General features: G+C 50.1%; 1 protein-coding gene across 2 annotated transcripts in view; it reads left to right on the forward strand.

The window, feature by feature from the left end:
* The window catches only part of DLG5 (discs large MAGUK scaffold protein 5), a gene marked incomplete at its 5' end in the record, with an annotated part of 119,535 nt that overhangs the window by 69,386 nt on the left and 24,922 nt on the right, over positions 1–25,227 (forward strand). For both annotated transcript variants that reach the window (XM_082854574.1, XM_082854575.1), the window contains 9 exons: positions 10,242–10,501; positions 11,741–12,053; positions 15,955–16,139; positions 17,819–17,944; positions 20,332–20,464; positions 20,928–21,055; positions 22,053–22,228; positions 22,579–22,682; positions 24,332–24,424. In XM_082854574.1, coding sequence (XP_082710700.1) covers positions 10,242–10,501; positions 11,741–12,053; positions 15,955–16,139; positions 17,819–17,944; positions 20,332–20,464; positions 20,928–21,055; positions 22,053–22,228; positions 22,579–22,682; positions 24,332–24,424 — 1,518 coding nt within the window. The remainder of the gene's footprint in view (positions 1–10,241; positions 10,502–11,740; positions 12,054–15,954; positions 16,140–17,818; positions 17,945–20,331; positions 20,465–20,927; positions 21,056–22,052; positions 22,229–22,578; positions 22,683–24,331; positions 24,425–25,227) is intronic.

Raw genomic sequence — 25,227 nt, forward strand, 5'->3', positions numbered from 1 at the left:
GTATGGAGGTTCCTTAAAAAACTAAAAGTAGAATTTCCATATGACCCAGCAATCCCACTACTGGGCATATATCTGGAGAAAACCATAATTCAAAAGGACACATGCACCCCCATTGTTCATTGCAGCACTGTTTACAATAGCCAGGTCATGGAAGCAACCTAAATGCAACCTAAATCAACAGACCAATGGATAAAGAAGATGTGGTACATATACACAATGGAATATTACTCAGCCATAAAAAGGAACGGAATTGGGTCATTTGTAGAGACGTGGATGGATCTAGAGACTGTCATACAGAGTGAAGTAAGTCAGAAAGAGCAAAACTAATGTCGTATATTAACGCATATATGTGTAACCTAGAAAAATGGTACAGATGAACCGGTTCATCACAGTGTTTGGCAGAAATTGAGACACAGATGTAGAGAACAAACGTATGGACATCAAGGGGGGAAAGCGGCAGCAGGTGGGGGTGGTGGTGGGATGAATTGGGCAATTGGGATCAATATGTATACACTGATGTGTATAAAATGGCTGAGTAAGAACGTGCTGTATAAAGAAATAAATAAAATTCAAAAATTCAATAAAATTATGCATTTTGTAACACAATAAAAGAATCAAGCAATAGGGACATTTAAAAGATAAAAGAATATTCGTGTAGTCTCACTCCACGGAAATAACTAACCATAGCTATGTTACTTTGAAAAGTTTGAGATTTATATCTGTACACATAGAACCCTTTATATCTTGTTAACGTATTTGAGAAAATGGAATCGCACCGTTCCTTTTGTTGCTAACATTGTTTTTTTGCTGAATATGTCACATGCATCTTTCTATTTCAATCCAGACTCTCCTTCCTTGTTTTTAAGGGCTGCAGAGTATTGAGTTACATAGGAGCATCATCATCGATTTAACCAGTCTCCTATTGACTGACCCTTGGACTAGTTTCAGTGTTTTCCCATTATAAACTATGTTCTGTTGAAAAATGTGTTTCTGTGCCTTATTTTGTTTCTCTGATATTTGTTGAAGCCTTATGTGGAGTACACAGTCCAGGCTCCGTGCAGGCCGCTAAACTGGATATACTTGGAGATAGCTGGCGTCTTGTCCACGACCCTCTGAGTAGGGGGTTTGGTTGTGTGGGGGAAGTCTGGTGGTGGGCGTGGGTAGGCCTGGCCGAGCGGTGGTAACGGGAAGGTTCCTGGAAGGGGAGGTGAGTGCAGGCCAGGGCAGCAGGAGTCCAGCTGGGGCAGAAAGCCCCGCAGCACAGCAGGGGCGTCCGCAGCCTACCTGCTGCACCATCTCAGAGAAGCAACTCTCACTCTCCACCTTCCCCTCCTCCGCCCTTTAACCTTCCGGCCCTGGAGGGGGCGGGGCGGGGCGGGGCGGTGCTCTGGGAGCGTTGCTTGAAGGATGAAGTGAGGCACCAAGGAGAAAGTGCTGGACCCGCGTTTCTTCTGGGGGTGGTGGGAATGTTCTGCGGTTAGACAGTGGCAGTTGCCGCACAGCTGCCCTGTTCATGACCTTGTGAATATTCCAAAACCCATAGAATTGTGCACTTTAAAGGGTGAATTATATGGTATGTGATTTATATCTCAAAATAAAAGGCTCCAGTTACCACTTGGTCATAAAAAACCAAAAACCTGCCCTCTTGAGGCATGATGTTTTATTGCCTCCCATTCTCTGACTTCCCTCAGGACCCAAACAGCTCGTATGCGCATCCAGGCCAAGATGATGGCCTCCTGTCCCCCGCTTCCCGTCCCCCGACAAGTGACCTGGGAAGGCTTTCTCCCCGATGCTTCCATCTCACATCACTCCTCTTCTCCTTTTCCTATAGCGCTGACCCTTGGAGGGGGTAGTTGATTACAGTGGTCAGTGACTTTCCCCGGTTCTCTTCAGCTGGACCAGTGCCCCTTAGCAAGTGGCCTGCGGGCCACCTCAGGGCCCCCCCGCCCAGGAGAGGAGGGCCCAGTGCCTCGGGTGGGTGTGAGGGGTGAGGGGTGTGTCTGAGCTGCCAGGCCACCTGCTCTCCCCAGCCAGCACCGTAGCATTTTCACCAGGTCTAGGACGGGTGCTGGGCTGTGAAAAGCTCAGGTCTTGGATAGGCCAACAGCCGAGAAAGCAGGGCACATGGGGGTGGCCACAGGTCTCCTCCCTGCAGGCCCTGGGGCCAAAGGTTGACCTCACTGGACAAGGCTGGTTTTGTTGCCTGGTTCCTCCCACGCCTTGTTAACTTGAAGAGGCCCTTGCGGGGGTAAATGGTGCTGTTTGACTTGCATGTTTGCTTGAGGGATTTGTGGGCTCCCAGCCTTCTACATGATTTATCTCAGAGGAAATGAGGCAGCTGTGTGGGAGGGCACCATGGGCCTGGGGCCTGGGACCTCTCCCTCTCCAGAGCAGCAGACAGGTGGTTTTTCTCATGTGTTTGCATGTGTGCGAGCATGCGTGCGTGCGTGCATGTGTGTGTGTGTGTGTGGCCAGGGGGAGCACGGTATGGCAGTTCCATCTCCAGGGGACCGCAGTCAGAATGCACCATCTGGATGCCCAAGTGTTCCGGGGCAGAGATGGCCAAGCCTTGGTCGGGGAGCAACGTAGAGGGTAGTTTTGCATCTCCTTTCTTTACAATAATGCATATTCTTTGGTTAAAAAACAACTTCAACGACAGTGAAGTCACCCACCCCCACCTCAGCCCTGGTGTCACTTCCTGGAGGTGACTGACCTCTCTGAACCACTTGGGATATTTCCTTGTGGACATTTGCTATGTCATACTTAACACACAAAGTTTTGTTTTTATTTTCTGCCACCTGCCTTTTTTTTTTTTTTAACTGTGCAGTATATCATGGGTCTCCTTGTATTTTCTGTAAATTTGGAGCATACAACAAGATATTTCATAGTTTAGTTGTCAGTAATTTATTAACCCCATTCTGTGTGTGTTGGGAACCTTGGTAGTCTGCACTTTTTCCCGTTACAAATTACTTTTTGATGGGCACCCTTACATATGTCCTTATGTTCCTTTGTGCATGTTTTTCTGAAGTTTGTTTCTTAAAAGGTACAATTGTCAGGTTCAGAGCAGTGCTTTTCTTTTTTTAAAATAATAGGTTCTGCCAATTTATTGGGGAAACTTAAGGCTCCAGGAAAGTTCCCTCTCCTCCTTCTGGCCTTGTCAGGTGACAAAAAGAGTAAATATACTCTTTTCTTTGGTGATTCATTTCTTTGGTGATTCATGAAAGTTAACTTCTTTTCTCAGATAACCCAAGAAAGCGGTTTCTTAGTCTTCAAAGAGCTTGGCTCTCAGAGAAGCCCAGAGTGTTTCTGACCAGTGTGGAGCAGGATATAAGGACAGCTGTGTTCTTGGCCTCCCTGAGGGGAGCAGCTCAGGCTGTGGCTGTCTTGGTGTGTGGATGGGACCAAACCCTGGGTTTGTGCCTCCCCTGGGTCACTTTCACCCCCTCCTCACAGGCCGGAGGAGAGTCATCTCTAAAGACTGCTGCCTGCATGAGCTGAGAAGTGTATCACCTTTTTCATTTTAGAATTCTGAGCCAGATTTAACTATTCTGTCTCTCAGAGTACTGTTAGCCTCAGCTGGGAAGCTGAACATTTGACTGTTAGTGTGTGTGCGCCTAACTGTCTACCAAGAACATAATCGTGTAATAGTAAAAAGGAAAAATTGTAGACTGATAGGGGAGTTTTTCAAATCCTCTGGAGTTAACTGTGACTGCGGTTTTCCCAGATTTCTTCAGAGGCTTTTGATTACATTAGCACAGGCATGATTCTCAGCCCTGCTTGTAGAGAAAAGTTGAGAAGTGTTAGGGGCCCCATGAGCCTCTGAATATCCGGGTGCTGTCGTATGGGAAAGAGACTGTTCTTGTGACTCCAGGGCTACGACGAGAGGTTAGGAGTTGAGGAAAACGGGTAGCTCATAAAAAGCGAGGCCTTCTCATGCAGAGCTTTCACCTGTGGAGTGGGCAGCTGAGACAGCACCGGGTATCAGTCTGATCTCCCTAGGGTCGCCTCTCCTGATCCCGGATCCTACTGCGTTAGCAGGGCTGGGCCGGGCATCAGAAAGGATCCCAACCTTTCTGATTTTGTTTCTGGGTTTGTTCTGGGATTTTCTCTGATTGACCCTGTCTCACTGGAAAATTGTGACCCATTCTGGCAGCAGATTCACTCTGCCCTCAGTTGCCTCTGGATTGTCATACAGACCCCATCCAAGCACCTCACGGTTGGGGCATTTGGGGGCTACTTCCCAGTGAAGAGAGGCCAAACCGCAGTGTTGACTGTTGTGGACCAGAGCGCGTGGGCTCTGCTGGGCCAGTGCCCAGAACAGGGTTTTTCTTTGCATTGTTTCAAGGCAGTCTTTAAAATTAGGTTTTATTTTATTAATATGTGGGGTGATATTTAATTTGTATTTTATTAAATTTTTTTAAAAATTGAAGTATAACTGACATGTAACATTGTATTAGTTTCAGGTGTACTATATTACGATTTGATATTTGTATACATTGTGAAATGATCACCACAGTAAGTCCAGTTAATATACATCAGCTTATATAGTTACACATTTTTTTTCTTGTGATGAGAACTAATTTGTTTCTTGTTCTTCTTTTTTCTTCTTCTTTTTTTAAATATTTATTTATTTATTTGGCTGCGCCGGGCCGGGTTTTAGTTGCGGCATGCGGGATCAAACCCAGGCCCCCCTGAACTGGGAGCATGGAGTCTTAACCCCTGGACCACCAGGGAAGTCCCAGAGCTAGTTTGTTCCTTCAATGAAGCTTGGAAGGCTGGACAACTGTGGGAGTGCATTTGGCTGTCTACTCAGGCCTGCCACCTTGTGGGAAACTCTGGGAATGGCAGCAGTGCTTTTGTTCTGTAGTAAACCACAGGGGGCTCTTTTGGAGCCTTGGGCTTCTCACCTGGCTTGGAGATGTTTAGAGAATAAAACATTTGGAGTGATTTTTAATTGGAATGTTTGAGGTACTGCCCACAAGACAGGGCAGTCTGGTCTAGAAGCTGGTTCTTTTCCAGATGTGACCCTGAAGGCAGGAGAGCTCTCCACTGGCGCTCTGTGTCCCGGGCATGTGTGGGCACGTCCTTGTGGGATGCCCTTCTCATCTCTCAGTGGTGGGCACTGTGTCAGCTGATGTCCTTGCTGTCCTCCAACCCTCATTGTCTGCACCTGGACAAATTCAGGGGTCCTCAGTTTGTACTGCACTTGGGGACCCAGTTCTCCTTTGTCTCGTAATTTATGGAAAAGAATAATGTTGTATCTCTATCTTGCAACATATACAAAAATATATTCCAGTAGTTTAAATAAATAGTTTAAAGATTTAAATGTGACAAGTAAAACTAACACTTTTTAAGAAAACTAATGAGAGAGAGTATCCTCATGATCTCAAGGTAGGAAGGAAAGAATTTCTTAAGTAAAACAACCAAACCACAAACCATAAAGGAAATGATTGATAGATTTTACCACATTGAAACGTGAAATTTTAGTAACAAAGGGCACTCAAGAAGATTTAAAAGCCACATACTGGGAAAAGATATTTGTAATGAATATAACTGGAAAAGGATCAGTACCTGGAATTTAGAAATAAGTTCTGCAGAAAGAAAGGAAGGGAGAGGAAGGGGGAGGGGGGAGGAAGGGGCAGGTGGGGAAGGAAGGAGGAAAGGAAAATAAAGGATATGGACAGGCAATTCATAGAAGAGAAAGTGTGTGTAGTCAATAAACATAAGGAGAGTTGCCCTGTCTTTCTAGTAATCAGGAAAGCAAGTTTTTAAAAAAAAGAGATCTTATTTTTTGTCCATGAGATTGGCAGTACTTAAAAAAGAAATCTGATTGTTTCACGATAGCCAAGAGGTGGAAACATCCCAAGTATCCTTTGACGAATGAATGGATAAGCAAAATGCAGTACATATATACAATGGAATATTTTTCATCTTTAAGAAGGAAGGAAATTCTGTCACATACTGCAGCCTGGATGAACCTTGAGGACATTATGCTAAATGAAGTCAGTCAGTCACAAAAAGATAAATACTGTAGGATTCCTTTTATATGATTCTATTTATAAATACTGTATATACCTCTAGAGTAGTTGGATTCATAGAAAACAAAGTAGGAGGCTGGCTGCCAGGGGCTGGGGGAGGGGGAACAGCTAATTGTTTAGTGGGGACAGAGTTTCAGTTTTGCAAGACGAAAAAGTTCTGGAAGTTGGTTGCACAACAATGTGAATACACATAACGCTACAGAAATGTATACTTCAGAGGTTGAAGAAGGCTAAGACGGTTATGTGTATTTTATCACAAGTAAAAACTAAAAGAAGAACCTGACCGTATGAAACCTTGGTGAGGATGTGTTGAAGACAGTAACTTTCAGAACTCCTGCCCACAGGTGGTGGGATATAAATTGGGATAGCCACCCTGGAGAGCAATTTGCTATCGTCCAATCAGTGGGGAAAAGTCCGTATTCTGATCCTTAGCTCTACTTCAAGGTGTCCACCCTAGAGGAGAATCTCACTGGTGTGGGAGAGGAGACGTGTACAGGGTTCACAAGAGTGTCATTTATAACAGCAAAAAAAAATGGAGATGAGGTAAACATCTATCCATCAGACTGAGAATGTGTGATGCAGGCATAGAGAACAGACTTGTGGCTGCTAAGGGGGAGGGGGGTGTGGGAGAGGTGGATTGGGAGTTTGGGACTAGCAGATGCAAACTATTGTATATAGAATGGGTAAACAACAAGGTCCTACTGTATAGCACAGGGAACTATATTCAATATCCTGTGATAAACCATAAAGGAAAACAATATAAAATATATATATACGTATGGCTGAATCACTCTGTTGTATAGCAGAAATTAACAGAATGTTGTAAATCAACTAGACTTCAATTTAAAAAGATCTATCCACAATACAAAATAGATAACCAACAAGGATCTACTGTACAGCACAGGGAACTATACTCAATATCTTATAATAACCTATAATGGGAAATAATCTAAAAAAGATATATATATATATGTAAAACTGAATCACTTTGCTGTACACCTGAAACTAACACAACATTGTAAATCAAATGGATTTCAATAAAATTTTTTTAAAAATCTAAAAAAAAACCCCGTGTGATGTACTCCTACAGTGAAGCACTACCTGCACCACTGACTACACCTCAAAAGCAGCATTGACTAGAAGGAAGCACATGGAACACCATTAGGAACTTTCATGAGTACAGAAGTAGTATAGGTAAAATATTGTGCGTGGTGATGGTTGACAGCAAATTTAGGAGAGCAATTCTGGAGGGGAGGAGAGGGGTACTAGATAAGAGAAGGGTGTATTGGGGGCTTTGGCTAAGCACCTGTACTATTTTATATCTTTGCAAAGCAATTTGAGACATGCGACAAGGTAGAGTCGGCCCTCTATATCCGTGGGTTCCACATCTGAGGATTCAACCAACCAGGGATTGGGGAAAAAAAAAATTCCAGAAAGTTTGAAAGAGCAAACCTTGAATTTGCCTTGCTGACAGCTATATTTACATAGCGTTTTTGTTGTGTTGGGTATTATAAGTAATCTAGAGATGATTTAAAGTATAGGGAGGATGTGCGTAGTTCGTATGTAAATACTACACCATGTTATATGAGGGATGTGAGCATTCATGGGTCTTGGTATCCGTGGGGAGTCCTGGAACCAGTCCTTAAGATGAGAGCTAAGTGGTGGGTACTTAAAATTCTGTTACCTTATTTGCTGTGCTTTGCTGTATGTTTGGAAGATATTGCATTGTGTCTTTAAGAAGACTTTACGTGATCGAGTGAGGCTAAGTCAGTGGTTTTCTGACTATTTCTCAGCATGCAGTCCTGATCTGCAACAGTGACGCATTTTTATAAAATGGTGAAGATTTTAACCGCCCGAGGAAGCTGTGTACCTATTTTTAAAGTGAGTTTTGTAGTTTGGTGTCCTCGTAAGATTTCCTTTGAAGGAAGGAGTTTTGCTTTAAAAAAAAAAAAGAAAGAAAAGGAAAAAGACTAAAAGCCCTGAATGAGCTGATTTCTGAGATTCCCTTTTTCCCTATTAATCTGTAGTCCTAGGAGCTAATGTCTCAGAGGAATGAACTCACTTTCCTTGCCTCTAAAAGATTCTGACATTTGAATTAGCTCTTTCCTGTTAATCGTATTTATTGAGGGCTCACCCTCCCTCCACAGGGAATATTCAGTAGTTCCAGGTTCTGGTTCTCTGGGCTGCAAAGATCTTCTGATAACTCAGGGTCCATGTTGGATGAGCCAGGTGATTCCTGGACTGTTGGACCTGGAACGGTTAAGCAAGCCTTTCTGGCTCAGTCGTGTCATGGGGTGGGGGGGCTGCGGGGGTGCTCAGGAGATATGAGCCCTCAGCCCAAGGGCTCACTCAGATCCCCTGAGGTGCTTAGCAGAAGTCAGCCGGCCCTGACCACCTCTTAACACATCTTGTATTTTGTTCTGTAGAGCAGCACCCTGAGTGAGCGTTAGTACCCCCTGTAATTCAGAGTAGAAAGCTCTCTTGCTTAAACCCTCCCATGGTTCCCATCTCACTCAGGATACAGTCTTTGCTGTGAGCCTTGAAACTGTGCCGACTTCTCTGGCCTTTTTATTTTTTTTTTTTTAAATCTGCACTCTTAACCTTATACTTTTTTTTTTTTTTTTTCCCCCGGTACGCGGGCCTCTCACTGTTGTGGCCTCTCCCGTTGCGGAGCACAGGCTCCGGACGCACAGGCTCAGCGGCCATGGCTCACGGGCCCAGCCGCTCCGCGGCACGTGGGATCTTCCCGGACCAGGGCACGAACCCGTGTCCCCTGCATCGGCAGGCGGACTCTCAACCACTGCGCCACCAAGGAAGCCCTAACCTTATACTTTATAAAAAGTATATATTTATTTATTAATTTGGTTGTGCCAGGTCTTAGTTGCGGCAGGCGGGCTCCTTAGTTGCGGCATGCGTGTGGGATCTAATTCCCTGACCAGCGATCGAACCCGGGCCCCCTGCATTGGGAGCGCGGAGCCTTAACCACTGCTTTCTGGCCATTTTTTTGAATCCACTTCTCCTTGTTCACTGGGTTCCAGTCACTCCTCCCTGCCCTCCTGTTTGTGCCTAGGACATGGCTGGTCCTGCCTCAGGGCCTTTGCACTTTCTCACTCCTCTGCCTCATGTGCTCTTGGCTGCTGGTCTTCATTTGCACCCAGGCTCAGAAGTCACCTTCTTAGAAAGACCTCCTCAGGCTATGGACTCTCTCACAAGCTACTCTGCTGCCCAGAAGTCTCCCTCCAGCTCGTTATCCTGTTTTATTTTTTATTTCCTCGACAGCCCTTATTATGCTCTCAAGTTATTTTATTTGAGAACTGATCTCTGTCTACCGTTCTCGGTCTCTGTGTGTTTGTATCGGCCCATCAGGATAAGCGGTCCACAGGCCACAGTCACTGTGTCTGTTCGGCATCACCAGCATTTAGATCAGGGCTAGAAGATATTAGGTACTTGTGTCAGGGATCCTCAGCCTAACCCTCAGGTTTGGTGATTTGCTAGAAGGACTCACAGGACGTAGCGTATAATCCTACTCACAGCTAAAATCTATTTCAGCCAAAGGACACAAAGCAAAATCAGCAAAGGGAAGAGGTGCATGGTGTGAAGTCCAGAGGAAATCAGGTGCTAGGTTCCGAGAGTCCTCCCGCTGTGGAGTCTCACAGGACAGACTTAGTTCCCCCGGTACCGAATCGTGACAACACGTGTGAAATGTAGCCAGGGAAGCCCATGAGATGCTCTCTGCCCGGGGTTTTTACTGGGAGCTGGCCACGTAGGAACCCCCTGCTTAGCGTGCTCTGAAATTTCAGACTCCCAGAAGAAAGCAGGAGCTGAGCCGGAAGCACACTGTTCGTCCAGTCCAGGCGTGGGGAGCCCTTCCCGTCACTCGGGAAGGTTTTGTGTCAGTCCAGGGAACTGCTTACTGTTCACGTTCCCAGACGCCAGCTAAGGGTCAACTTGCAAGCAGGCCTTTCTAAGGATGGAAGTCTCAGGCCTGCTCTGGTGACTCTTTCCTGTACACTACTTAAGAAATGTTTGTGAACGAATGAATCAACTCAGCGGGGCCTGTGGAATCAGACCTCAAGACCCCTGAAAGCCAGAGGGTGTGACCTCCCCTCCCTTGTCAACAATCCTTCCCCCAGACAGACGGAGGCGAGTTTGTCCTTCCTCCTGCCCTCAGACCTTTGGTAATCGTGACTCTGTGGTCCCCAGGTGTTGAAGCACAACGGGTCATCAGAAATTCTCAACAAGCTGTATGACACGGCCATGGACAAGCTGGAGGTGGTTAAGAAGGACTATGACGCCCTGCGGAAGAGGTATAGCGAGAAAGTCGCCGTCCACAGCTCGGACCTGAGCCGCCTGGAGCAGCTAGAGGAGGAGAACCAGCGCCTTCTGAAGCAGACGGAGATGCTGACCCAGCAGAGGGACACGGCCATCCAGCTGCAGCACCAGTGCGCCCTCTCCCTGAGGAGGTAGGAGCCTAGGCCGTCAAGGAGGGGAGCGAGCGAGCTGGCCTGTCTCTTGCACTCAGAGAATGGCCAGAGGGCCAAAGCATCCTCTCTGCTGGGGGCCACTCTCCTCTGTGGGCTTGTGGTTACCTATCTGCAAGGCTCTCCGCCACTTTCTGGGGGGTTAAAAAAAAAAAAAAAAAAAGCAATTGAACTTTTTCAATCAAAAATTACTTACGTCCAGGAAACATTTTCCTGACACTGTCTTGGCACTTGTGCTCCTTCCTTTCTTCCATCTGAGCGACTCGGGCGTGTTCTGACCGTCCTGTTTCTCAGGTCACCCCACAAGCCTCTCCCCTCTGTGTCAGTCACCCACCTGGCAGATAGGAAAGTTAATTGTCCTAGGCGTTGTTCTTCTAAAGTTGCACTTTCTATTAAGGTAGATAATCTGTAGGGATGTGACCCCTGCCCTGCAACAGTGTTTCTTAAGGTACGTTCCTGCAGAATACCTGTTCTCTGGGGTGCTTATCAGGTTTATATGAAACGCGTTCTCTGGCTTTAAAAGGGTTTGGGAATTGCCGGGTTGCACACAAACAGGTGTCTGTGCTGCAGGACTTCTCAGAACCTTTACTCCGATACTGTGCGCTAGAATCTCCCAAGAGGGAACAGAATGCAGTGTTTTTCCCAAACATCAGTCATCAGAGAGCACACTTTTTTTAAATGGAGCTCTGTGCAGGATTGGTTTCTAAGGAACCCACACTCAGAAATGCTGCTCTAGAGCTGCAGGCTGTAATTTGCAGGGCCGCCTGCATGGCGGGTGCTTCCTGGCCTGGAAGGACCGAGCGGTGCTCTCACGCTAACCTGGAGGCGTTGGGCCAGGCACCTGTGTCTCAAGGCCTTATCCCCTGTATCTGTAAAATGAGGTGCTCAGACCCAACGATTGTTCAGGTCACTTTTGTCTTTCATAGGCTGTGATTCTAGCTTTGTTTTGTTCTTATTTTTAAAGGTAACGTAGCCTGACTGCGGAAGAAATAACACTGTTATTTCCAGTAGAGCAGAGGGCATGAAATTCTCAGTCCATCCTCCAGTATTTGTAAAAGGCTGAGAAAAATTCCCGGTCCAGGGGTCCTGGTCCTTCATCACTTTTCTCTCTTGGGGGTGTGGAGAATGACCGCGTTCAAAACTTCATGCTCGACTGTCCGGCGCGGCAGAGCTGGCTGGGCAGGTCCCCACACCCTCGTCCTGGCTGCCTCTCTCCGCCAGGTTCGAGGCCATCCACCACGAGCTGAACAAGGCCACGGCCCAGAACAAGGACCTGCAGTGGGAGATGGAGCTGCTGCAGTCGGAGCTGACGGAGTTGAGGACCACACAGGCGAAAACTGCCAAGGAGTCAGAGAAGTACAAGGAGGAGCGGGATGCGGTGTACAGCGAGTACAAGCTCATCATGAGCGAGCGTGACCAGGTCATCTCTGAGCTGGACAAGCTGCAGACCGAGGTGGAGCTGGCCGAGTCCAAGCTCAAGAGCAGCACGTCTGAGAAGCAGGCGGCCAGCGAGGAGATGGAGGCGCTGCGACAGGTAGGAAGGTGGCGAGGGAAAGAGGGCTGTGACGCCCAGGTGTCCAGAGGAGCAGGGAGCAGCCTTCAGCCTGCTGCTGCCTGGGCTATTGGATGCCTCCTGGGTAACTGCTGAGCTCACACTCGGTGCCCAGCTCTATTCGGGCTGCAGGGGACACAGGTGAGGTTCAGCTGTGGTCCTGGGTGTCCGGAGCTGACAGCTGATGTGATGGTAGATCAGTCTTTTGCTGGAAGTCAGCTCAAGGGCTTGCTCCTTAAGAAGCAAGATCCCAGGGCCACGTTCCCAAAGCCATAGGTACCTTTGGCCTTGTGAGTCCAGAAGGGCACACTCAGTGTTCCTTCACCCCAACACCTGAGGAGTCTGCTCTTTAGAGGGGTGGTCTGGGCTCCTGGGAAGCTGTTCTACTAGGTTGAGCCCAGTACTCTTCTCAAGCCTTGCTCCCTGGGGCGGCGGGGGGGGGGGCATGCCTGCAGGGTCAGGGGAGTGGCGCTCAGCAGCATCGGGATTGAGGCACTGAGCTTGACTCCCGAGTGATCAGTGGGGATTCTCTGCATCTTTCCTACCTGACCAGCCAGGCCTCCTCAGTGACGCTGCTTACCCCCAAGACCAGGTGTGCCCTGCTGGGGCTTGGACAGGCCTGTGGACTCCCCTCTTTGAGACCGCCTTCCCATTCGGTTAGTTTGTGTGTGGCTCTGTTTCGAGCTGCTGAACTTGATTAGAGCAGACTTTCTTCCCATCGGAATAGTTCTCTGTTCATACCTCTCCGTTCTACTTGCTGCAGGTCAGTTAGAATGAAGGCTTTAAAACTGGCCTGTGAGAAGTGAAAAGCAAGGTGTTAAAGGTCCGGCAGCTTAGTAAGTGACGGTGTGTGCGTGGATTGTTGAAGCTAGGGCCCTCTGGACCGAGCATGAGGCAGGGCTGATGCCCGAGGGGCGGCCAGGGCCTCGTGGGCCTCTCTGCGGGCTGTGATGCTGCCTGATGCCCAGGCCGTGCTGGGGACTGTGTTTGGAGTGTGGACCTCCTCAGCCATGTGACCTCTTACCTCTCCTAGCTCTCTGGGCCTCAGTCTCTTTACCTACAAACTGGAAATGATGACAGCATCTGCTTCACAGTGTGGTCATGATGATCAGATGGTTTAACATTGAAAACACACTTAGGATAATATCTGCATAAAGTAGGAATGATTTGAGTCTTTATTATTAGGATTATTTTTATGCCCATCTGAACCTTACTACCCTGTTAGGATTAGGGTGCATCCTATAAGATTGTTTTCATAGGCAAAAATGGGCCAAACAGCAATAATTTCATACAAAGGGAGTGAGACTTCTCCAGACCATCAAGGTGAAAGCCATTGTGAAAAGGAATATTTTCTTTGATGCAATTTTTAAAAGACTGGAATGAAGAAATTCTTAATGAGCAAATATAATGCGTTAGGACTTGGTAATTGCCCTGGAGGAAATGTCACCTCACTTTCACATTCTGGTTTGAGAGCTTAATTGTTGGGGAAAATGTTGATACCAAATAAGGAAAACAAAATGATGAAGAATAAAACATTAAAAATGCCTGAGTCGGTCAGTAAGCTAAAAAGTCGAGGACAGTGTGTTAAACCCGTAGAAGGTGGTGAGCCTGTGATAGGCCAGCAGCCCCCTGGAGGGGGCTGAGATGATGGATGCCCCCCAGGGAGCAAGGGGGGCAGAGAGCAATCATGCTCTTTGTAGGAATGTGGAAGCACAGAGGAGGAGGAAGACCCCCGACTGCCCCGTGGTGCCAGATCTGGTGGCCTGTGTCACCCCCCTCCCATTGCTCATGTGTGCCTCCCGCCTGGAGCCCGGTTCCCGGGCCTCGGCAGGAGTGCCCTGGCAGCGTGTGAAGTCTGCCTGTCAGCTGAGGCAGGAGTCTTCTCTGGGCACCCATCCCAGTCAGCAGGCAAGAGAGGACAGCCCCAGCCCCCCACCCCTGCAGCTTCCAGAACTGAAACCCTCGGCTCCTTCTTTTTTTTCCCCCCCCCCCCAATTTTTTATTTCTAGAGGAAACTCTACCAACATCAAACCACCTCTGGCCAATATCATCTGCTGATATCACCAGCAAATCGCACTAATATAATTCCTGAATTCCAAGATGTACTTTCTCCGCCAGTGCACACACATTTCAACATTTCTGAAACCGGTTGATACCTTCTGTCTGACTGGTACATTCCGTGTGGTCGCTCTTTTTCCTTTTTTTTTTTTCCTCGGCTCCTTCTTGAGTTTATCTGGCTTCTGGGGCACGACCACTCCCCGCCTGGCTGGAGTAGGCCAGGCCTGTGACCTGGGCCATCCTGGCTGTGAGGTGTGGGCAGGAGGGTCTGATCTCCCCATGGCCTGCGAGACCCCTGGGGATTGATCCCGCCCCTCTCCAGCAGCCACTTCTTGGTGGTGGTGGGGGGGGGGGGGTTGGCTGAGGTGGGCCTTCAGCCAGGCTAGCTTCCTGGTCTCAGAACTGTCCTCGTTCCGCTCAGCCGGGGTGGTGGTTCTTTTTCCCTCTGACCCCTGGTGGCTTCCTACACTGTCCTCCCTTCTCTCTGTACCTCGCTCTTTATTTACCCTCTTTTCTCTGCCACTGCCCTCCCTCTCCCTGCTGTCTTCTCCAGAGTGGGTTGTGCAAAGAGGGGGCAGTCGGGGGGGCCTGTCAGGGTCTTTGCCTCACTCTGGACACCAGGTCAGCTCTGACCCCTCTCTCCCCTGCTTCCCACCTTTCCGAGTGGGCACACCTAGGGGCTTCCTTCACAAGGGCCGGTATCCAGACTCTGACCATGGGCAGACCAAGTCCACTGAAGGTTCGCCGGCGTCAGGAGGACGTGGTTACCGTCCGGGGCGGCTGGTCCCCCACAGGGAAGCTGTGGGGCGCTGCTGCGTGTCACGGAGGTCCTTCCAGATACCAGGTCGCTTCCCAAGACAGGCCCTCTGACAGAGCCGCTGTCCCCTAGAAAGCCCAGCTTGGTCACTTGGACGGGCCGGTCTTTCTGCTGCCCCTGAATGCACTTGCATCTCCTATGCCCAGTCCTGCTTGGGGAGCTGAATTTGCTAGGAAGTGGGGGAGCTCTGTGCGAGGGAGGAAGTACTGCGAGAGGTGGAGGCTGAGCAGAGGCGCGTTCTCGTGTTGCGTGTATTTTGCTTCTTCAGAAAGCCTTTGAGCCGGACCAGGAGTTACTCTTGCAGTAGATGCTCACTTTGTCATTTGTCACATTTTTCATTTTTCTGAGGATTATAGAGGCACAGAGGGAGCTTTCTGTATGAGTGCTTCAAAGAGTTTGATTTGAAATTTTAATGGAGCGTGTAACGCTTTGGGGGGGGTCCAGGTGCAAATCCTTTAGATCTCAGCTTTTTAAAGGAACTGAAACACATAGGACTTCACCAGCAAACGTAGTGGTGTGTTTTCAGATTGAGAAATAACTCCATATGCTGGAGTGTAAAAACAGTATTGTAGACGCAGCGGGTGGGGAGCATGGTGACCAGTGCTGCGCCCTTCACTGCAGTGGGGCCTCACGTCACGTTTGTCACGAGAGCTCTTTAGGGAGAGGTAGTGGGCTCTCGGCAAAACGTATACCACGTGAGTGGCAGGGCAGGGTCTGGCAGGAGCCCTCCAGGGGCATTCCACCTGGGCCCCTGGTCCTGGCTCTGTGTGGCGCTGTGAGAGTTTGGGCGGACCCTAATATAGCATCGCTAGGGGTCTGAACGTGGCTGTGGAACACGTAGTCATGGGGGGCGGGGGCTGGTGTCGGAACGGGCTCTGGCTGAGACCCTAGTGTTTCCCTCCGTCCAGCTCCCGAGAGCCCAGCCCCAGCTCCTATACCAGTCGGAGGGCACTTCTGGGCCAGAAGGCCTGGTAACCTTCCCCTCTGCCTGCCCCTCACCCCCGCCAGATCAAAGACACGGTGACAATGGACGTGGGGAGAGCCAACAAGGAGGCTGAAATCCTTCGAAAGCAGTGCAAGGCTCTGTGCCAGGAGCTGAAGGAAGCCCTCCAGGAGGCGGATGTGGCCAAGTGCCGGCGGGACTGGGCCTTCCAGGAGCGGGACAAGATCGTGGCGGAGCGGGACAGCATCCGGTATGGGGCGCCCCGGGCCCGCATGGGCTCGGCTCTCCCCGTGGTGCCCTGGGTCTGTGGGAGGGTCGGAGTCATAACCACTTCCTTCCAGGTAAGGTGGGTGTGACCTGAGTCGTCCCTCCTCACCCTAGGTGGTGCCCCAGCCTCGCCTCATAGTGAGAATTTTAGCATTTTCCATCATGTCTCGACTTCCCATTTCACTTCACCCTAGAGGTCCGAGCACATGCTGTGTCCACAGCATGGACCCCCGTGAAGTGGTATAAGGCCAGGCTTTTTTCTTAGGGGGTTTCTGTTGCAACTGACATTTCAAAAATGTGTTCTTTCAGCCAGTATTCATTGGGCACCTACCGTGTGCCAGGATCTTAGGTCCCTTGAGCAAGGAGACCCTGGGAGAGAAACAGCCTTTGAGGCTCCTGGGCACGTGTGATGCCTGTGAGGGGCCGGCACCGCGGGGGCTACAGGCAGCTTCGTGGGACAGGGTGGTCGGGGGGAGGGAGGTGCGTGAACAGTGAATTCATGGGGGCATGCAGGGAACTGGGGGACGGGTAGGGAGGTCTCCCCAGAAAGCATGGCGTTCGTGCTAGAACTAAAGCTCGAGTGGCACTTTTCCAGGTGGAGAAGGGGGGATGGGTGTTGCAGCCTGAGGGACCGTCATGAACAAAGGTGTATGGTGAGCTCAGGGCAGAGCTGGGACTGGGTGTGGCATGAGTGGGGTGCGCACTTGGTGAGTCACGGGAGAAGCGGCTGGCAGGGCTCCTGAGGGCAGGTGGTGAGGGCCTGTGAAGGGGAGCCCTGGAGTGTAGACTTGGCCCTTGGCCTGGAGTAAAGCCAGGAGAGGCCCTGCTGGTGGTGGTGGTGGTGATGATGATGATGATGGCGATAAGTGAGGACTTGGTCATTGAGAGTTTCTGCAAGATCCCTTGTGGCCGTTTGGAGAGACTGATGTCCACCTGGGCTGGTCAGGAGATGAAGGTTCTGGATTGGAGGAGGTTTGGGGCCATGGAGAAGTGGGGACCAGCCCTCAGGGTCCATCGAGTGGCAGGATGCCGTTCTGCCGGTGGCACAGAGCACAGCACAGACTCTCCCGCTACCTGGTCACCTGTCCCCACCACCTCTCTGAGTGACTGAGCTGATCCTGGGAGCCCAGAGGCCACACGTCCGTTAGTAGAGAGCTGTTAAGCCTGCACTTCCCACCTGCACAGGGCTCCGGGCTGCAGAGATGCCTAAGACATGATTTCTGTCCAAGTGGGGGCTCAGTCTAGTTGTGGGGTGGAGGGCATCTCTAGAAAAGCCTGCACGTGGGTAGTGGTGCAGCGTCTGGTCGGTGCTGGGGCACAGGGGCTTGCCAGGTGGCCTGCGCGGGTGGGAGCGTGGTCGTTAACCCCAGACACACTGAGGCTGAACCTCTGAGATGAACACTGGACGTTCAGAAGCGGATGCTCGTTGCCTGGTAACCGTGGGGGTGTCTCCTCTGCCAGGTCCCCAGTGTCCCCTCTGTCCCTCTGTGGGATTGGCCTGGGTGGCCTTGCCTCCAAACTCTCAAGCACTCCATCTGTGCATCTGGGAGTGAGGCAAGCACCTGGGGTGTTCGGGAGCATGGGCTGCAGGCCTCACTGCAAGCCGTGAGTCCTCTGTCCCCTGCCCCTCACAGTGACCTAGCCCTCTGCCCCCTCTGCCAGGACGCTCTGTGACAACCTGAGGCGGGAGCGGGACCGGGCGGTGAGCGAACTGGCTGAGGCCCTGCGCAGCCTGGATGACACTCGCAAACAGAAGAACGACGTCAGCCGGGAGCTGAAGGAGCTCAAGTACGCTGGGGTGGGCGCCTGCTGGGGTGCGCTGGTGCCCGGGAGCGTGGTGTCCGCTTCCGTCAGGTCAGGGCAGCCCCATGAGCAGGGCCTGCAGTCTGTCCCTTCACTCTGCCTTACTCGGTCAGTCCGTAAAATGTGTCCGAGTGTGGCCTCTCTGTTGAGAGTTAATTAGAAATCCCTAGATCAGCACAGAGCGTGGCAGCGGCCCTTTGGTGAGCGAGTCGGGGTGGGCAGGCACTGCGTGCCAAGGCTCATCGGAAGGAAGGTCCCTGCCCCGGGCGGTCCACTGGGGGACAGGTAGGCATGTGTCGTCCATTCATTCCCTCCCTCCCTCCCTCCCTCCCTCCCTCCCTCATTCATTCGGCAACTCAACAAGGATTTGCCAGGTGCCTGCTGCGTGGGGGCCAGGCCCTGGGGGAGGCACAAGCCGCCGGGTCCCTGCCCTGTGGGGCTCACAATACACGGAGACAGACCAAAGGCAGGGCCATCCAAGAGACCAGCACGCGGTCGAACGGAATGATGACAGGTTCTGATGCAGCATTTTTGAAGGCGGTTGTGACTACTGCTCAGCAGTCTGTGCTGTTTGGGGTGTCAGACAGCGTCCCCTCAGTTACAGCGCTGCTCCCAGGGGTGTTACTTCAGACTTGGTGGCCCCTAGCAGTGTACTGAAAATACAGGGATCCAAGCTGAAGAAGAGAAATCGGCAGATGCCAGTCGTCAGTGCAGTCCAGAGCCAGACCGGGTAGTTGAGAAGCAGCAGCCGTCCGCCCGCTCGTGAGGCTTCCTGAACCGATAAGGTGGTTGGAAGCTGGTGAGCGTGCAAGCCTCGCACACTCGAGGGACGCCTTCCGGAAGTGGGTGACAGACAGCTTCCCCTTCTTCCCCGTTCAACAGAACCTCCTAACGTAAGGCAAAGAGCTTCATTGACTCCGTGAAAGCCCAGAAGCCCTGGGGCTTGAGCACTCTAAGAAAATCCCGGGGGTTAAGCGGCAAAGGGACAGATTCTCTCCAGGCACCCAGTTAGGGTCTGGCACGTGGTGGAATCAAATTAAGGCAAAGCCTGGCGCCTCGGGGGCTTGAGCACGGGAGGAGGTTTTGCACGTTAATTGAGCTGGAGTTGCCTGGAACTTCTAAGAAATGTCAAGTTCCGTGTGTTTGTTCATTCAGCACTTTTGTATTTGCACCTTCTCTGAGCTAAGTTCTCTAACCAGTGGGATGCAGGTGAGGGAGTCCTTGCCGCTGCCCGGGAAGCCCCCCGTCTGCAGAAGCAACAGATGTATGTGCCTAGTGGGTGAGAGGTGAGCCGCGTGCGGTGAGCATGAAGTGCAGAGCTGCTTCTCTGTCGGGGAAGAAAGCTTGGAGAAGGACTACCCGTGGGCTGCGTGGCCTCCTAGAGCTGGCCACACATTCTTGAGCACGGTTCAGGCAAAGGTGTGGACATGGGCGCGTGTCCAGTTGAGCAGGAAACAACAGTAGTGAGGGGTGTGGCAGGAACCCACTGGGCAGTGCTGAGGAATTGAGGAGGTCATCTGGGCCCAGGTTCTAGGAAGAAGGATGTTACTGGGGCACGTTAACAGGTTTCTGAGTCTTTTTTCGTCCTCCTCACTGGGTCTTTCTGAGAACTAAAGCTTTTTATTTTGATCGAATCCGATTTGCTGATTTTTATTTTTCTACTTTTAATGGATTGTGTTATGTCTAAGAACCCTTAATCCAGTCCTAGATCTCAAAGATTTTTCTCCTATACTTGCCTTCTACAAGTTTTTTAGTTTTATATTTAAATCTGTGATAGGTCTTGCGTTAATTTTTATATAAGGTATGGGGTTTAGGTTGAGAGTCTGTTGCCAGGATGTCCGCTTGCTCCAGCATCATTCGTTGAAGAACATCCTTCCTCTACTGAACCACTTCTGTACTTTGTGGGGCTATTTCTGGGTCCTCTGCTCTGTTCCGTTGATCCATGTGTCTGTCTTCCTGGCAGTTCCACACGGTCCTGATTTCTGTAGCCGTATAATAAGTCTTGAAATCAAGTAGAGTGATTCCTCCCATTTTATTCTTCATTTTCAAAATGGGTTTAGCTGTTCTAATTCCTTTGCCTTTCTGTGTATATTTTAGAATAGTCTTATCCCTGTCTACAGAAAGTCTTGCTGGCATTTCTGTAAGAATTGCATTAAACCCCCAGATAAATTAGGGGCAATTTTCTGAGACTTAAAAAAAACAAAAACAAAAAAACTGAAAACTCACTGGTACCCCAGAAGCCTTGGATTTATGAGGCAGCTGGTGTGAAGTATGAGGGGGGAGGGGAATGGTCCACCTCATTTCCGAGTGGACTTTGGTGGGATGCTTTGCCTCCCAGAGGGCCGTTGCCATGGCTCTCTCTTTGTTTACAGGGAGCAGATGGAATCCCAGTTGGAAAAGGAGGCCCGGTTCCGGCAGCTGATGGCCCACAGCTCCCACGACTCGGCCATTGACACAGACTCCATGGAGTGGGAAACAGAAGTCGTGGAGTTTGAAAGGGAGACGGTAAACCGCCCTTGTGTCTTCTCTTCCCAGTTCTCCTCAACGTGACGGCTTTGGATGGGGGAGGGAAAGGATGGCCCTCTTGCAGGGCCCCCAACTTCATGGCTGCTAGTTGGGAGGTCAGCTTTTTCTCCCAGGGTGTGGATGCATCCTTTCCCTGCACTTGTCCAAGCCCCATGCAGTAGCAGGTTGGTCTCTTCGGCGGATGCTTGCAGTGCATGGAAAGCAGAGGCAAGAGCAGAGCGCCGGGTGTGTGTGTGTGTGTGTGTGTGTGTGTGTGTGTGTGTGTGTGTGTGTGTGTGTGTGTGTGTGTGTGTGTGTGTGTGTGTGTGTGTGTGTGTGTGTGTGTGTGTGTGTGTGTGTGTGTGTGTGTGTGTGTGTGTGTGTGTGTGTGTGTGTGTGTCTAAGAGCCAGATGTTTCTCATCACTGCTGTAAAATGAGCTGTTGCCACTCTTCTTTTGCCAGGAGGATATTGACTTGAAGGCACTTGGTTTCGATATGGCAGAGGGTGTGAATGAGCCTTGTTTGCCGGGGGACTGTGGCATATTTGTTACTAAAGTGGACAAAGGAAGCATCGCTGATGGCCGCTTACGGTGAGTGTAGTGGGCTCCAGGCTCTGGAGGGAAGGTGGCAGTTTCCCTCTGACCTAATGCAGAGGACCTGGAGAGCCAGGTGGCATTTAAATGAGCGCATCCCAGGACCTGGGGGCCTCACAGAGGCTGTTGAGGCTTTCAGGCTTAACTGCTAACATTGTTCTTAAAGGCTGCTCGGACTCCTAATCGCCTCTGAATCTGATCTTTCTCCCGTCACCAGGTGCTGCCTTTTGCTTCTCTGTATAGTAAGGGGCTCAGGTGAAGTGTGTGAGAGTCTGGAATGTGCATTGCCTGCTCATCCCATGAAATAGTGATGATAATAATTAGCACCTACATAGTGCTTGGTATTTGCTAAGTTTAAGTACTTCATATAATTCATTAATCTTTACAATCCCATGAGGTAGGTGCTTCTGTTGCCCCCATTTTACAAATGAGGGCACTGAGGCCCGGAGGGACTACGTCATGCCGCTAGTAAGTGGTAGAGCTAGGGTTTGAAACCAGGCTCCAACCCTTGCCAGCTTAACCACTCCACCTTCCTAGAAGAGGAAACCTTTCTCTTTTTTTTCTTTCTTTCTTTTTTTTTTTAAATAAATTTATTTATTTGTTTGTTTTTATTTTTGGCTGTGCTGGGTCTTCGTTGCTGCGCGCGGGCTTTCTGTAGTTGCCGTGAGCGGGGGCTACTCTTCGTTGCGGAGCACGGGCTCTAGGCGCGCGGGCTTCAGCAGTTGTGGCACGTGGGCTCAGTAGTTGTGGCGCACGGGCTTAGTTGCTCCGCGGCATGTGGGATCTTCCCGGACCAGGGCTCGAACCCGTGTCCTCTGCATTGGCAGGCGGATTCGTAACCACCGTGTACCAGGGAAGCCCCGAGGAAACCTTTCTGAATGTGTTTGTGGGGTACCTGCTTTCTGGTGCTCTGCTCCCCGAATGGAAGCAACAGGGGCCGGCCCCCTGGTCCCAAGGCCTCCGCTGGCAGTGACCTGGCTGTCCCCCTCCTCAGGGTCAATGACTGGCTGTTGAGAATCAACGACGTGGACCTCATCAATAAGGACAAGAAGCAGGCCATGAAGGCGCTCCTCAACGGGGAGGGGGCCATCAACATGGTTGTGCGTCGGAGGAAGTCCCTGGGCGGGAAGGTGGTCACACCGCTGCACATCAACCTGAGCGGGCATAAAGGTAGGGGCTGGGGAGGTGGGCAGGGCACCCTTTTCTCGTACAGAGAGATCGCATGTGTTTTCGGGCACCCCTCATTCCCAGAACTAGGCGTTGATGTGGTTTCAGTGCAGCCCATGTGCTTCACGCTACGGGGCCGTCTGGGTCCTGGGTCTTGCTTGTCTCTGATTGTTTGATTCACCAGACCAGACCTGACCCGGTCCCTGGGTGGTGTGACCTGGGCGGGGTGCTGGGATGGACAGGTTGCAGTTTGCCAACATCCTTTTTAACAGTTTATCTTGTAAAGACAAGATGAGACAACCAGAGGGCCATGCAACCCAGGCAGGGGTTAACCGGGGACCTCTGGTTTGCAGACAGCGGCATCAGCCTGGAGAATGGAGTGTATGCTGCCGCCGTGGTGCCCGGAAGCCCGGCTGCCAAAGAGGGGTCCCTCGCCGTGGGAGACAGGATTGTGGCTGTAAGTCTCAGGGAACCCTTCCTCTGGTTCTAGACTCCCCATCTCCCAGTTCCCATCCTAAGGGCAACTACTTTTAACAGTTCATTGTGTTTCCTCCCCCAAACGTTCAAAACTTATATCTCCCACTTTTTTTTTTTTTAAACTTAGATGTGATCATAGTATACTGTGCTGCTGCTAACCTTGCTTTCTGTTTTTAACAGCGTGCCTTGAGATTCTTCCAGATTCACATCTTTAGATCTGTCTGAGTCATTTCAGTAACTGCATGTTCCTTAGTGGCCTTTGGGCCGGTCTCCTGATGGATAGTCAGGACATTTTTTGCCATTGTAATAGTGCTTCATGGCCACTGCTGTGTCCCGCCACGGGATAGAGTCCCGGGTGGGGGAATTGCTGGATCAGAGGGCATAAGCATTCAACACGTGATGTGATGTCCCTCCTTGTGCTTCAGAGAAGTCCCACCTGCCGTATTTGGGGGAGCTCATTACTTCACATCTTTGCCAGTGTTTTTCAGATTTGGGGGCGAGCTAGAGTTTGAAAGCAATATGGCCAATACGAAAAACTCTTAAGATGTGGGGAAGTTATAAAGAAAAACAAAACCAACCAAATTAATCTACCACCCCAAGATAATCACTCTGAATATATATATATTTTTAACTTTCAATTTTGAAATAATTACAGAAATAATTATAATTCAGTTATAATGTTAAACAATATTAAAAAGTGAAGTGGCAAAGATAGTACAGAAAGGTCCTACGTACCCATCATCCAGTTAACATCTAATGGTTACATCTTACGTAACTATGAAATCTGTTATCACATTTTAGGATAAAAAACAGGGCTGTCCACCACCACAAAGATCTCCCTCGTGTCACCCCTTTCTGTTGACCCCTGCAGTCCTAAGCATGCCCCTCCCCGCTGTCATAAGCCCTGGCAACTACTTTGTTCCCCAGCTCTGTAATTCTGTCGTTTGGAGGATATTGTGTAAGTAGAGTCTGCAGTACTTGCCCGTTTGAGATGGCCTTTTCCACCTGGCTTCGTGCTGTGAGCTCCATCACGTGGTTGGATGTGCTGATGCCGTGGTCCTTCTCGAAGCCGGGTAGGACTCCATGGTATGGGTGCACCCCAGTCTCACCGTTCACCTATTGCACATACACTTTTAAAAAGCACTGGAACGTGTCTGAGAGGGGTGCGGACAGAGACTCAGGCGTGAGGGGCTGTAGGAGTCTTTGCGATGATACTTCATGTCACGTGGGTCCAGCCTCCCACATCATGATCTTGTTTTCAGTCTCCTCGTGCCCCTGGGGGGGCGTCCGTGTCTGTTTTCCTTTTTGCTCTTGAAGGAGTTCTGAGCCGTGGTCCAGCATCACGCAGCAGGAAGCGGCGGGTCCGGGATGTCCCTCTGGGACCCGTGGTGTTCTGGTCCCAGTCAGTCAAAGTCACTTCCCCAGAGTGCTTTCAAGGCTGTGTGTTTCATTTGCCTCAGAAGCCCCATAACTGGACTTTGAGGGCCTTAACTGGGGAGGGGCTTTCTCTCCTTTGCCAGCTCCAGACGGGGGCACCTTACAGAACAAGGCCCACTGTCCAGCGTGGGTCAGCAGCTAGGCAGAACCCCTATCCTGGTGGTGGGCCTGACGGGCTCTCTGTTGCCCTAGATCAATGGCATTGCACTGGACAACAAGTCTCTGAATGAGTGTGAATCTCTGCTGCGGAGCTGCCAGGACTCCCTGACCCTCTCCCTCCTGAAGGTAAGGGCCCCCGCCCTGCACTGGCTCTGCTCTCGCCCTCTTTGGGGCAGGCAGAACCCCAGCTCCTTGTACCCAAGCCACTTCTCCACATCACTGGGATCCTTGGAAAAAAGGTCTTGATTTATAAGTGCAAGGTATGTGTGAACCCTGACTGGATCCTGGTTTCAAAACCAAAACCAAAACCAAAAACCCAGAAACAGAAAAACCTAGCTATGAAGGACATTTTGGAGGTGGGGGGTACATTTGGATCTGGACTGGGTAATTAGATGATCTTAGGGAATTGTTACTTTTCCTGGGTATAATGATGGTATTGGGGTCATACAGGAGAATGGCCTTATTTGGGAGAAGTACGTGCTAAAGCTGTTCGGGTGAAATGTCATAATATTTGTAACTTATTTTTGAATGATCTGCAGTATAAATAGATACAGACAATTGGGCAAAATATTGTTGAATCTAAATGGGTTTAAGGGCGTTTATTGTACTTCTTATCAGCTTTTCTAAGAAGGTTGGAAAAAGGCTCATCTACTTCATTAAGAGATATTTTTAAAAATTATTTTAAAATTAATAGCCTTTTTGGGGAACAGATTTAGGTTTACAGAAAAGTTGAGTTAGTACAGAGAGTTCTCATATCTTCCGCTCTGTAATATCGATGAGCCAATATTAATACATTAGTATTAACTAAAGTCTGTAGTTAACATGAGGATCCACTCTTGGGGTTGTACGTTCTACGGGTTTAGACAAATGTATAATGACACGTATTCGCCATTACAGTATCCTGCAGAGTGATTTCAGTGCCCTGAAGA

The sequence above is a fragment of the Leucopleurus acutus genome (assembly GCF_964270905.1).
Source record: "Leucopleurus acutus genome assembly, chromosome: 14".
NCBI classification, from domain to species: Eukaryota; Metazoa; Chordata; class Mammalia; order Artiodactyla; family Delphinidae; genus Leucopleurus; species Leucopleurus acutus.